Source organism: Cibotium barometz, chromosome 3 (assembly GCF_041138505.1).
Source record: "Cibotium barometz isolate CiBa-2024 chromosome 3, ASM4113850v1, whole genome shotgun sequence".
NCBI lineage: Eukaryota > Viridiplantae > Streptophyta > Polypodiopsida > Cyatheales > Cibotiaceae > Cibotium > Cibotium barometz.
Genome location: NC_141048.1, coordinates 35,822,896 through 35,837,808, shown reverse-complemented (window position 1 = coordinate 35,837,808; position 14,913 = coordinate 35,822,896). Strand labels below are relative to the sequence as shown.

The 14,913-nt window shown below is 42.4% G+C and overlaps 1 protein-coding gene across 1 annotated transcript in view; it reads right to left on the bottom strand.

Annotated features, from left to right (window-relative positions):
• Positions 1–13,096: 13,096 nt before the first annotated feature.
• The window catches only part of LOC147640007 (uncharacterized), a 1,937-nt gene continuing 120 nt past the window's right edge, over positions 13,097–14,913 (bottom strand). The window contains exons 1-2 of the mRNA XM_086822830.1: positions 14,436–14,913; positions 13,097–13,816 (exon numbers count right to left, since the gene is read on the bottom strand). The exon at positions 14,436–14,913 is cut by the window's right edge and continues 120 nt beyond it. Coding sequence (XP_086678956.1) covers positions 13,218–13,816; positions 14,436–14,742 — 906 coding nt within the window. The 5' untranslated portion in view covers positions 14,743–14,913 and the 3' untranslated portion in view covers positions 13,097–13,217. The remainder of the gene's footprint in view (positions 13,817–14,435) is intronic.

The window sequence follows — 14,913 nt, the reverse complement described above, 5'->3', positions numbered from 1 at the left end:
ATTTTCTGCACTTCAATGGGGGAAAGACATGAGAGAGAGAGAGAGAGAGAGAGAGAGAGAGAGAGAGAGAGAGAGCAGAAAATGATAAAAAGATGAGGCATGGAGGATGAGAGAGTGTGAGATATCTGCATTTGGAAGTTCAGAGGTTATGGAAGCTTACTAATCAGAGATGCAGAGCCATGGCACACCCAAATGTGAGAAAGGGGAAGAGAGAGAGTGGTAGAGAAACGAGGGCATCTTAGAGAGAGAATGTAGAGAGAGAAAGTGGGGGGGACCTAAACGTGGAGGGAAGAGAGGAGGGAAGGCTTTCCAGCCATTTTGAATTTGGGGAAACCAAAAAGTTACCCCCATTTTAGCTCAAGCAAATATATATTTGAAAAAATAGAAATTCAAATAATGATTGCATAAAGATCCCCTTGTCAGGCCTAGTCAAAGTATGCTTAGAGTCCTTAAGCAAAGGTACTTAAAAACATAATATGGCAGCTTAAAGGGCCCCCATAGACCTCAACCTTCCCCTAATGCAGGCTGTAACATCATTCAGGATGGTGAGATCTTCAGGCTCCTTGGTATTCCCATGGGCTTCAAGGTTACTTTGAGACAAAAATGGCAATGGGTAATGGAGAAAATAGAAAGCAAGTTACTTAGATGGAAAAGGAAGCAACTGTCAATAGCAAGGAGAATTATGGTGCTGAATCATTTCATCATCCATTCTACTATCCATTTCCTCAGCTACTGGAGGCCCCCTGACGCTGACCTCAATGATTTCACCAAGTTATGCAGAAATTACCTATGGGGAGGTGACCCATGGAACAAGAACAGACCTAAAGTAAAATGGGATACCTGTACTGTCCCCAAAACCAAGGGAGGGCTGGGGCTTAAAGATATACGCCTGTATGCTGACAGAATGACCTCAAAATGGATCATCAGAGCCCTAGAGAACTCCACAGAAGACTGGGCACAGCTTCTGCTCAAGGACACCCCCAGGTTCACTATCACAGGTTACAATAAATGGTGCAATTTACCCATCATCACCATAGTAGCTTCCAAGCACCCCATAACCCCTAAAGGGAGTCAACTAGTAACATCCATTTGGAAAGCCTCGTACAGAATTAAAAGGTTTCTTTCCATCATACCCAAGGACAACAAAACAGAAGGTATTTTAGCCAACGATTCTTGCTGGTGGTCTATTCTTCCCCTGACCCCCCTTGAACCAGAGGAAGGGAAATTAGCTCTAAATGTTCACAAAAAAGGACTAGCAACCTGGGCAGATATTTTCAACCCCCACAAAGGTACTTGGCTCACAAGAGCAGAACTCGTAGCCAAATTCGACAGTAGAACACCAGAGTTAGATCTAATCCAAAGCAGAGCATTTCAATGGAACCAACAAGAAATCTAGAAAATCAGCAGACCTCCATCCTTCAATATCTTAGCTTTTCAATGGATAGAGAACAAACCCCTTCTCTCCATCCCTAATTTTGAAAAAGCTCCCTCAATCCATGTCACTCTAAACCGCAGATGGAACATCAACTGGGATAGGAAAAATGGTATAACAGTCTCAAGGAGCTGTGGAGCTCCCACATCGAACCTAAGAAATCATGCCTTGCTTGGTTGGTAGCCTACAGAGCCATATGGACACAGAGCAAGGCTGCAAAGCTACACATCTCCTCTGATCAATGTGCAAGATGCGGCTTACCTGAGGACGACCTCCACATCTTCTTCCACTGTAAGAACATCTCCAACACTTTCAAAGAGCTACATGCCTCTATTCTGAGGTGGGGTAAAGATGTTAACTGGAAGAATCTAATGCTAGGGAAAAACATAGGATGTTCAACAACACTCTGGAATGTAATCAGATGTGAGTATCTCTGGCATGCCTGGATACAGAGGGTAGCAGCTACTTTTGACAACCCCGAAATCAAGGGTCCCCCTCTCTCAATGTGTTTAATAACAACATGCATCAGGTATTGGACTAAACAAACCCAAGCCCTCTTCAGTTTGGAGAAAAGGTTATTGATCAAGCTCCAAAAGAGAGCCTCAAACTACACCATGGAAAAACTAGAAAAAACCAGAGACAAGATTATTCTCATCCTATCTAAGGACAGTGCTCTAATAGAAGCAATCTACAGGCAGCAGCAGTAAAAACCCCTCTCAATGCCCAAGAGGTGTAGAAGTGGATCGACAAGCAGACAGGAACCAGGAACCAACCCAGATAAGCTGAAAATAAAGCGAAGCCAAAGTGACCTGGCTGGCAGTGGTGTGGCACCAGCGCTAAGAATGATCCTGCCTGCCTCCAATCATCTGACCGTCGCGGATGGTTCTCCCACTTGTCCGTGGGTGCTTCCTGCAAGGCCGACAGAACAGGTCTTAGCCTGGGTCTTATTTAAATTAAAATTAAAAAAGAGGCCCTCAAGCCCCCTATCGATCACATCCATGTCCAAAAGACTTTAATCGAGCTCAGGTACACCAATTCTCAGTAGAAGCAAGAAGTCTCTCTCAATTCAAAGAAGAAATCGCTGCTTCTCAGGACCTCTGTACATCATCTTCTCCTGCAAGGCCGTTTAGAGGAATTAGAAAGGATACATGCTACTGGGTGAGACTGTAAGTCAACAATGGAGATGTACCTTTTCGTTACCGGTGCTGGTCCTCCAATATCCGACCTTGGGCGCCACCAGCAAGGCTGAATGAGGAAGAAGAAAGGATACAAGCTTCTGGGAGAGGCCGCACTTCGCTACCTGTGCTGGCCCTCCATTACCCGATCTTGGGCGCCACCAGCAGGGAAGAAGACGAAGAACCCGGAAAAGTCTGTTAGCCAACAATAGGTTTGCTGGGTTTTTTTTTCTCATGCATGGACACGTGCATAAGCATGCACCTTAGACACCGTGGCCACATATGAAATTGCATGGTGGACACGTGTTTTATACGTTGTATCTTTGCTCCTCCCTCTTTCATGATATCATCGGCCTGTTTTTTGAAAAAAAAAAGGGTTCAAGAAAAATTTTAAATAAAAAAAGGCCCTATGGGCAGGTCACGTCGGCGCAACCTGCCCACAGGGCCTTTTTTAACAAAAATTGTTTGCTCCCATAGATTGTAGGAAGAAGCCTCTCAAGCTGCGCCATGGATTAAAGTGGAGCAAATCGAAGACCTTGTTTTGGATCTTAGGGTTAATATTATTTTCGTGAGTCCAGGATGCTCTCGAGAATCTCAGCAGGGCAGTGCACCAGTGTTACAGTAGCCATACTCCTCAGTCATCCACTCCAAAAGCTCTGCAATGCACGTGTTGTTGAGAAGCTTTTCTTGATGAGATATAGACGGGTTTGTACATCTCCCACCATCACAGGAAGGTACCCTCTAAGAACTCTTCCTCTCATAAGTGTCAAATCGGACAGCAGTGTTTTGTTGCCACCACTGTACTTGAAGGCCCTTGTTAGCCTCTGAGAAAGCATGGCAAACTCAGTACCTTGGATTCTATTGTTGAGTTCTTGAAGAAGACTACACAGCATTTTGCAAAAAAGACATATTGGCAGCACTAGTTACTTTAGTATATATTGTACCTGTGGCTTAACAAGAGTTCATGGTAAGGCTGTTTAGCAACCTGCATGCAAGCTGATCACTTACGATGCTTTAAAAACCCATGTCCTTGAGACAATATGTACGTGTCGTCATTGTCTTACTGCTGCTATTAGTGAGAGCCACTTATTATTGTCTCACTTATTGGTCATCCGGTCCGCACCATATTTCAACATGGACGAGGGGTTATGCCATGGCCATGTGGCTATGTAGTGACAGACGTGGTAGTGCGGTGATGTGAGTATATTGTAGATGACATTGTAGCGATATCGTGTGTAACATGGCTGTGTGATGATGTGGCCAAGGCTTGTCTTATGTGGAATACATGACGTGGCTATTATGTTGTGCAATGGCGATGGTGTGGTCAATGTGGCCACTCACCACCCTAATCCCAGCCGTAAATCCCAACCCCCCACACCGCTTCACTGTACACTTCCCTTTGATCTTGGCCTCTATGTTGCCTCATGATGATGCCACCACTTGCACCACTCGCTAGGATCGTAATGCATACACTCCACTCTGCCACCTTCTCTCTCGATTATGGTAGCGGCTTCTCTTGCTATGCAACACCATACCTCCCAAGAAGAGCCACTATGCAACACATCTAAGCATATGCAATTTCCTCCTCTTGGCTTCTCTCCATCAATGCATGAGCATGCCAATGCCAGCTCTATTGGCTTCTTCATCTTTTGTAGCACCCAAGCATGCCAACTCCACCTACTGGCTTCTATCCATTGTTTGTAGCATCTAAGCATGCCAACACCACCTACAACCTCTATGCAGAGCCACTAGCCTTTGTACTCCCTATGCCCATGATATGCTTGTTTATGTTGTGTACTGCCCATCTACAACCTCCATGCCAACCTCAATGCTACTCCTATACAGTGCCCATCACTACCCTCTATGCCACTATGCAATCTCTATCTCAACTCTCCATGAGCCATGGTCCCTTATGCTATGCAACATTTCTACGTATCTTCTTTGTGATGCTAGCCTCTTTGTATGTAGAGATATGTAGCATCAGTCCCCCAACCTCCTCAATTTAATGCTCTATCTCTCTCACTTATGTGCTTGAATTTTCAAGTGTGAGACTTATGTAGCCCCCCCTCTTCTCTTCATAATGCCCCCTTGCACCTGTGGTAGTGATCTAAGCCCACTAGCTCCCTTCACTTTGAGCTCTCTAAAAAACTCTCTTCCTCCTAAGCCTAAGACTAATGCATACTTCATGTAAGCCTAAGATTAGTGCATGTTAAAATTCATGGTATCTTCACTAATGCAAGCGGATTAAACTAATCACATGCTAATGATGAGTGATTACACTAAATTAAGGTGGATGGTGTCTAATTACACCCATGATGATGTGTATGTGAAATAGACTCAAATCAATTAGGTTCCAAGATAGATTAGCTTGGACTCATAGAGATACTTGAGATGTGTGCAAGTGCTTGTACTTTTCATTGGTTGGAAATGACTCCTTTTATATGGATAGAGAACATCTTTTCTTGTTTCATGCATGTGGGATAATCCACTTTTCCATATGGCTTCATGCTCACCTACTCACTCCCTGTCTCTACATTTTCTCTATGGCACCACACTTTTCAACACCTACCCTTCGTGCCATATCTTCAGGCTACTCAAGGTAGTCGGATGTGAGTTACAACAAACATTACCTCCCCTCAGTACTCAACTGGCTACTCTCAGGTGGTCAAGTGGATACACACAACAAACAAGATAAAGTGACAAGATGGGTGTCTACTCATATGGTTACCCCTCTTTTACAATAGATAGATAGAGTAGTGGTGGTGTTGCCTCCTTGCTCTTTAGAATAGCTGATCACTAGGGATCTCTTTGTATTGGGTGATCGAAGTAGTCAACATAAAGTTATCTTCGCTTTCCTTCAATCTACAATCTTCTTCTTTGTGTCCGAACTTGTTGTAGTGATTACACTTTGGTTTGTCTTTGAACCTACATTCATTTTGAAAGTGTCCTTTTCTCCCATAATTGTGACACTTCACATTGCTTTTGTTGAATAATACATGCTCAACAGTTCTAGGATTGCTTCCTTTTAATTATCTCTCCTCCAAGAGGGAGGAGACTGATCCATAAAATTTTGGCTCTGGCAAATTCTTCAAGGTTGTAACACGTGCATTATATTCCTTTGGCATGCTTTTCAAAATTATTGCAACTGCATCCTTATCTCTAATCTTAGCATCTATGCCATCTAACTGGATCATGATACTTTTCATTTTACTGACAAATTGATTCAAAGACTCATTAAAGTTAATTTTTAGACCATAGAATTCAATATTTAAGTGAATTTTCTAGTTCTTTGCCTTAGCTCCAAACACAAGATTCAATGTATCCCATGCATCCTTTGCATGTTCCTTAGAGTTAATGTGATGAATAAGACTAGGGCCCAGGTGTAAACCCATAAGTGATAATGATTTCTTATCTTTTTCAACCCACCCTTCACTTGGTTCATCCAGCACATTTTCCTTAATGATTTTTCATAATTTCTTATGCATTAGATGGTACATCTGTGTAGCCCTAGTGTGGAACCCTTCCCCATTGAACTTCCCTACATCTAAAGTGAGGCTTGTTGATGTTGCCATAATAAGAAGGTCTTAGCAATGAGTTTATGATGCTTCAATTGGCAATGTCTATTCTTGTACAACTTGGCAAATGTGGGTGATTTAAACAAGATAAAATGCAAGTAGTGCGTGTGCTTTTAATTTTCAATTTTTTTGCTTCTAGAGCTTCTAGTTCTATACAAAAGCACATGTAATCCATTCCTAGATGTGTTGAATTTGTGTTGCATACCTATAGTGTTCTCATTAGACTTCTTGTGTACATGTTCCTTGAAATGTGTCAATTTTTTCCTCGTTCGAAAAGTTTCGCTCAGAGAACTCCAAAGGGATTTAAATCCCTAAACAACCTTGTCTTGGAGGTTTTGACTAAAAAAATTGTATGATATGAGGATCATGCACATAGAAGACCATTTTTAAAGATAAATGCTTACATTTACAAGACTTGTCGTGTTTTTTTTCAAGGAAATGGCTATTTATATTAAGAGATTAGAGAAGAGTTACATCATATAAAGAGCTTTCACCAAAACAATGTCCTTGGTGACTATTGTCTCTTCTCAAAAGCATGAAATCCTAAATTGCCTTGATCACACTGTCATCCTTTCTTTGCCTTCTTATGTAGCTGAGATATCTTGGCTTCCAAGTCCCTTAATCTCCTCTAAATGTACCTTTCACCTGCATGAATCAGTTGATCTTTCAGCCAGATGTGGTGAGTAGGATTACTGTTCAAAACAAAGAATAGTCGTTTAATCACAACACCCACAACATTTCAGACCTCAGCACATACCAAAGTTCCAAAGAATATCCTATACTTTCTCCCAGAAATAGATTTTTCTAGCCTAAGAACAGGCCATTCCATGACTTAATGCTATTGGCTAGGAAGTCAAAACATCTTTGGGCTTGAGGACAGTGGATGAAGATGTGCAAGTCATCCTCCATCCCTTGGCATCTTTGACATTTGCCATCCCCAATGTTACATCTGTATGCTTTCTGTTGGGTCCAGATGGCTCTGTGCATAATTAGCCAGGCTAGACAAGCCTTCTTTGGCTCTACATATTTGTTCCACAGTTTTCCAAAAACGAAGTACCAGTGTGCTATGTCCCACGAGACCCCACCTTTTATTAAGTGTACAATGTAAAGGAGTGTCCTTTTCTTAGCAGGGATGGGCAAGAGGTAGGATTGAGAGCTCCACTGGAAGGCTTTGGGTAAAGGCAGGTCTCTAATAAATAGTAACCAGTAGTCATTATGGCACCATAGTCTATTTCCATCACCAATGAGCTCTTCACTGCATTTTATACGTTGTACAACCTTATCAACTCCACTCTGGATAGCCAAGTGTTTTCAACATTATCCCATACATCCCACCAATTGCAGATGCCTGCCAGAGCAGCCTCAACCTTGATCTCCTCCACTGGGGGAAGGGAAACATATGCCACCAGATTGAGTCTCTACCATGAAGCCCCCAAGTATGTCTAGGTTTTTCTAATAGTATTAGGTCCCCTTTCACTGAATTCCAGGTTGTCCATAAAGAAATGACGGGCTACCCACAGGTTTAATGTGATATTTGCTCACCATTATTGTAAGGTGCAGTAGGTTCTTTCCAATTGGGATATTTTTTCAGCTTGAACTGGTTTGTGTTCCTATTAATCAACCAAGCCTAGTCTTCTAAGGGGTTGATGTTGTTTCTCAAAATCCACTTAGCAACCATTCTGTCAGCCAGGCTAGATACATCTAAGACACCAAGTCCTCTGGATACTTCCTGTAGATACATCTAAGAGACCAAGTCCTATAGATACTTCCTATGGGGGGGACCCATGGTTAAAGAAAATGCCTAAGATCAAATGGGACTGGTGCTATATTGGAACTGGGGAAGAGTTGTCATCTTTATAATAAATAAAAACTAGTGTATTCAATTTATAGTGGATGTGTGAAATGTTCATAAGAGGATAGAGGGTATAGTGATTGAAAGACAACAGTGAAATTTTACTTTTTTTGGGATCAATAGTATATATATATATATATATATATATATATATATGAACTGAAAAGATCAAGTACACTTTATGTCAAAAAGGGTCTGAGTTTTCCCTACAGTCCACTAAAACTGACACTTGACTTCATTTAAGAGTTTACAAAGCAAAGACCATCTCTCCTCCTCCAACAGAAAGCCAGAGTGCTCCCAAGAAATCTGATATCCAAGCATGATACAAGCTTCCATCATTGCTTCAGTAGTGCAACCTCTTGGGGACTCTTTTTCCAACCTACCACCTTTCTTTGACCATATTTTCACTGTGGGTCTAGTTCCCACTGGGTTCTCTATAAAAGCAACAAATGTATACTCAGTGTGTTTTCCTTGAGGTACCATCTTTTAGTTCTAGGTCCAAATCTGGATAATCTGCATTTCCATCCTTCACAAAATCTCACATGCAAAAATAAGCCACCTTGAGGTACCACCTTTTAGTTCTAGGTCCAAATCTGGATAATCTGCATTTCCATCCTTCACAAAATCTCACATGCAAAAATAAGCCAAAGGGTTAGAAGCCCCCTTCCAGTATGTTTGAAGCCTCATCCAGAATAGGGCACAAATCAAGTAATGTTCCTCTGCAGATTCAATAAGAGATGATCCAACTCATCACCTTGTTCACAATACACAAAAACCAGCACATGCAGACATATTTATGCAAACCTCTAGACCAACAAGTGAGATCGTCTGAAAGACAAAGGCATTCCTAGTGCACTAGATTTTCCACAGAAAACAAGCTCTGATAATGTTAAACAATAGCCCTGCATTTTCATCATTGAAAGACCATTTGCCAAGAATCGAGTCCCCCCAATATGCCTAAATACCCAACCACTGCTCAACCCATTTAGCAACCCTGGCCCAGGTCCCTCTGATGGTTGGGCATTCCCAAAATGCATGTATGCCATCCTCCAATGAAAACCTGCACACCTGGGACAACTTCCACTAGAGATGTTTTTTTTTGTAGTTTAGATCCAATGGTGGGGAAAGCCCACATGCCAACCCTCCATAGAAAAACCTGAAATCTCTTTGGAATCTGACTTTCCCAAAGCAACTTCCATCTCTTTTTCCAAGAGGCAGGACTCCAACTCACTCTCCAGATCTTATTGCAATATTCCACATTGGCATCCCCACATCTCATCACACAGAGTAAAGATCTCTAATTACAATCTTTAATCCAAGAAGATTCATCAACAGCAATGGAGCACCGCCCCCTTTGGATTAGATCAAGGGTCTGGGTCAGCAAATCTCTCTATCTACCAGAGAGATGAAATTCCCAAGTTATATGATCCAAGTCTTCCCACCCCACCACATCCCAATCCCAACAATCATTCAAACACCTCAGTCCTTTATTGTTTAACTTCTTAGTAGAGGTAATGTCAAGTAGACCCAAGGGGGGGTTGAATTTATGTGTCAACCACATCCCCAAGCTGAGCATAGAATTACTAGTCTCTGCACCCCCCATCCCATGTCATCAGGCCCAGGCAGTCTTTCCATCTCTTGCATAGCATCTTGCAAAGTGCAGAGTTCGTTATTTTGAGAGGGGCAATGGAAAACAATTTATCTTTCCATCCCAGGTCCAACCATCTGCCTTTAGCATAAACCTCAGAGGATTCAACAAGTTCCCTAGCCATTAAGGCCCAAGAGTCATTCTGAGCAAATATTTAGGTAACATCAAGGCACTCCTTGCAAGGCTATCAGTAGGCATATGTAAGATACCAATCCTCCCCTCTCCCTTTGGGACAAACAATTTATCCCATGCTAACCAGGCGGGACTCTTTTGGCTACTCTGCCATTCCTCCATAAGAAATCTCTAATAGGGCCTATTATTTTTTTCCAAGGGCACTTACCAAAATCCATCACTGGGCATAAGAACATTATGTAAGCATTCAGCATTGCATTACAGATATCAATCCTATTATGAAATGGAACTCTAATGCCCTCCCATTTTCTTAATTTCTCCAGAAATCTATTGACAGCCCGATCAGTCATCTGTTAATAAAATATTGTCATATATTGATCTACCCTTAATGAACCCATGTTGTTTCTTAGAAACAACTTCTTGTAATACTTGAGTAATTCTAAGGGGGGCAATCACTTTGGCCAGAGTCTGTAAATCACAGTTAACAAGGTAATGGGTCTCCAGCGTCCAAATCTATTACAGGCAGTTTACTTTGGAATTAGCTTAACCAGCCCTTCTTTAAAATCCTTATCCATGTTGCCAGTGTTGAAAGCTTTCTTGCAAACTTCCCCCACAATATCCTTTAAGGCCGGCCAAAATGCAATGAAAAATTCTGTGGATAACCCATCCTATCTTGGGGCTTTGTCCCTCCCCAATTTCAACAAGGCAACCCAGCACTCCTCCAATATCCACATCTCTTTCTAACCATTTAGTTTTGTCAAGCTCCACATTTTGACTAATTAGCCCCAACAATCTATCTTCAGCTTGAAATCTCCTCAAAGAGAAATCCTCCAAAAACATTCAGTCCACCTGTTTGTCTTTTAAGCTGTAATTTCTCCAATTGTAATGCCCAATTCCTTCTTTCACACCTCCTTTCCTCTGCTCTTAGTTTACCCACAGCTCTAATAATCCCTTGCATTGGCAAATTTCCTCCATGCACCTTCTGCCACCCCTCTCCTTTTCAACTTTCTAATTGCTTCTTCAGTATACTCCACAAATAGAGCATTCTTAAAAGGAGGAGATTATTAACTATCAACTTCCTTGTGGGATAGTGAGAGAGATCAAGCTCAACACCCATCATTCACATCCCAACACCATTTCAAAGGCACATGATCAGATAAAGCAGAGCTGCAAAATCAATAGAAACTCTGAAGGTAAGGGAAACCCAAGAAGCTTGTTGGCTAAAAAAATCATATCAATTTTGGAAGAAGAAGAGACATATTGCAAACTAAAATAAGTATGTCCCGGTTTGTCCTTCCGATCTCCCAGGTTCAAACTATCCATGAGGTCCAGATCTCTTCTTAAATCCTCCCATTTTCCTTTTTCCCTTCCCATCAGAACAGAGCTTTCACCACATCTATCCACTAATTTTCAACCATATTGAAGTCTCCGAAGATAATACAAGGGACTTGAATATTTAAATTGGCAATCCAATTCCACATCTCACTCCTAATTTTGTGATTGTGAGCCCCATATACATTGATGAGCCAAATTCTTTCCCCTCACGAAGATTTCAACCACAAGAATCCTACCATTAGGATGATTGGCAATCATACTAGGGTTGAGATCACTCCTCACTAAGGTCATAACCCCGCTATAGCCCGAGCTTACACCCCCATACATAATCACCCAATCTCTGAATCTATCCTTCCAATAAATTTTGCCAAAAAGATTGTGTTCATGTATAGCCATAACCGAATAGCCCCATAGTTTCAATAACTCGCAAAAAGGAGCTTTTTTTAATCTTTTATCCCTGTTACGTTTCACGTACAACCAGAGAGTTCAGTGCAATCTTTCATGAAGGTGTAGTTTTCGAGACCATGCCAACCTCCTCCTCATCCCTTATCACAATCTTCTCTTTCTGAATCCCTTTCCAGGTCTTATCTAATCAAACCTTTGCTCTAAAGACGGGCAACTATCACCATCCTTTAGCGGACTGAAGGGATTAGAGTATAAAGCAAGGCTCACACTTCCTTGAGAATTGGAGTTTTTACCATCTATCCCCTTACAACGTTGACTCTTCCTAGCTTCAAACTTGTCCTGCCTTACACTAGATTTCCCTTTTACCCTAACCTATTCCCCCTCCAGACTACCCTCACCAACCTCCCGCATCACTTCCTTTCCTTTTTCCTCCTTTTTCTAGCTCACCTAAGTCGGTAGTTTTTTCCCCTCCATTTTTCTTTCCCTCCTCTTTAGCCACACTGGCTGTACAGGACAATTTTTTGTTTTATGACCAAAACCTCCACATTTAAAACATGACCCCAAGAAGGCTCCAAATTCTAGACCCAGCTCCATAATACCCCATTCACCAAAATCCACATCTATCTATCGATTTCGGTGTTAGCTCCATAATACCCCATTCACCAAAATCCACATCTATCGATTTCGGTGTTTCTTAGGTAGTATTCCAAGAAATGCCAACACTATTGGCTTATCTACTCTCTACCTCATCATTTGGCAAATACTACAACACCGGCCCAAGAGAATGAGTAATATCGCACAAAGCTGGTTTAAGCCAAGGGGAAAGGCCAACTACTTCAACTAAAACAAGACAGGCCGCTCTGTATACTCTTGTTAACATCAAAAAGGAGGTCAAAGGGAAACACATGCACTAAACGTTGGCCCAAGAAAAGGGAACCTTTGGCAATCAGATTGTCCTTTAACAAACAGGACATTGAAGAAACCTTTAGCTAGATAGAAGACTTTCGAGAGCACATTTTCATGCAAAACACTTTCATGCAACCACCTCCCCAATTCAACCTTAGACAGGGGTCTACCAAGGCAAAACACGAATAAGCTACACATGGAGAAGAGCCCCACTTGATTTTAACAAGCTCCTGATTAAGCTTCAAACATACCTTCTCTTTCGATTGAGTTCACACTGCACAGTCTATCATTTAATCAATCAAGCACATTCTTCTTCCTTGAAAACTCGACCTCAGCCTCATCTCTGCGACACTTCATCTCCTCCTCCATATCCGGCTCCCAATCCGCCCATCAGCTCGGAGCCTCTTCATCTCCTTGGTGCCATAGACTGGATGTCCCAGCCATGCAACCCCCGTCTCATCGACCATACGGGTTGCATGCAACCACACACACGAAAAGAAGGTTAACACAAGACCACTACCCCACTCGCCACACATGTGTCCCCCCACTCACCTAGCTAAACACGAGACTTTCTATTTTAGACATCGATGAAATTTAATACATTACGAGAACATATTTGCAACTTAGTTTCCAACGATTATTATTTAAAAACAAGTTGCGCATAAGCTTTTAGATAGATAAGAGGAGGTGGTTAAACACCTCAAAAAGCATGCTAAATACACAACCGATCCGATCAAAAGGCTGATTACACCCATGCTCACAGCCTGTTGTATTTAGAGAGAAGCAGGCCTCCACCCAGAAGAGAAGCAAAAATACTGCAATCTAGTGAGACGGCGAGGACTAATTGCATCAGAACGGGCACAGCACTCCACTTGGTGTTTGGAGCAACGTCTGATTTGATGGACTCGCCTCGTTTCATGTCTCCTTGATTCTTTGGGAGGAAGAGGAAGGCTGCCAGCAGCAAGACTACGTCCATGGCCAAGACAATTCCGAGAGGGGAATAGAAACTCATTAGGGTGCCCGGAAGATGGTGGCCCCAAGAGGTCAATGTGAAAAGGCCCATGAAGACCAAGGCAGTGCAGGCCGCACAGATCACTCGAGGAAGCAGAGATTCCTGAATGGAGCAGCTTAACTTCTTCATAAATGGTGATGGGTTTGCTCTGAATTCTTCTTGGAAACTGCTTCTTGGCAATGGAGCTTCTATGGCAACATCCTGTGAGGATTGGGCAGCTATGGCAAGACCGGCCTTGTTGCTTTGGTTGCCTTCAGAGCTAGCGACAAGTTCTGGTACACCTTCAAACAACTTCCCTTGCTTTCCTGAACCTCCCAAGCAGCTCTTGAAGGCAGCAAATTCCTCTGTCAACACAACCCATTACCTGTTAGCAACCCCACATTACTCGAGCCCAAAACCAAGACACCATTAGCATAAATAAGGTAATTAGGTGAGATAGTACTAATCTATTAGGTGAGATAGTACTAATCTAAACAAGCAAGCTCAACGAGGTATTAGGTACTAGGTGAGCTAGTACTTATAGACATAAGGTATTAGATGAGATAGTACCTATCTAAACAAGCAAGTGATTAACAGGAGAGCATTAGAGGGGGAACATGCAAACCCGAGCTCTGTTAGCATGCTTCATTAGCACAAGCAACCTAAACCACAGGTTAGGCAAAGATTTAGCAAGTTAATAAATATTAGCAAGGTTCATTAATACTTATCTAAACAAGCAAGCTAAACAAGGGGTTAAGAAATGATTAGGAACGACAAGCGACCCCACACCGTTGGAGCTGAAAACCCTAGCATGTCACTAATCATCATCAAAAACCAAATTACAAACCCCCTTATCAAGGACAAACTACTGCTAAACAGGCCCACAAAGCCGAGCTGTTTTAGCATATGAACAAGCAAGCTAGACACGGGATTAAGACACAATTAAGAGGTTAAATAAATAAGGGAAGCGCAGGAGAGAGTTACCCAAGCTCTTTGGACAAGACTCAGAATCTTGTGAGGAAGCGTCTTTGGTGGTATTGAAACTAAGGGAGCGGGAGGCAAAAGAGGTGCTGTCAAGAGAGGAGGGGAGAGTTGAAGAAGAGCACAGAGGAGAGGAGAGAGGGGTGGCAGGCTTGGCCTCCCCAGTAATGTAGGCCAGCCTCTCGGAGCTCCTGGCTAGTATCCTCTTGCGCCTGGCATCCCTGGCCTCTCTCACCTTGGCTGCATGATCAAGCTCCTTCTCCTTAACCACTGCACCACCACCACCCATCTCTGCTCTCTCTTTTGCCATTCCAAAAATTGAATTTATTCAAATAATACCTTCACCCCTATCCTGATATTGCTCCAATCTCTCACACAACCAAGCTCTCTCCTTCATCTATGGAGCTTCTATTAACACACACCTGCACGAAGCTCTCTTTCTCAGCACCTATCAAAGCACAAAATCAAGCGCTCTCTCTCT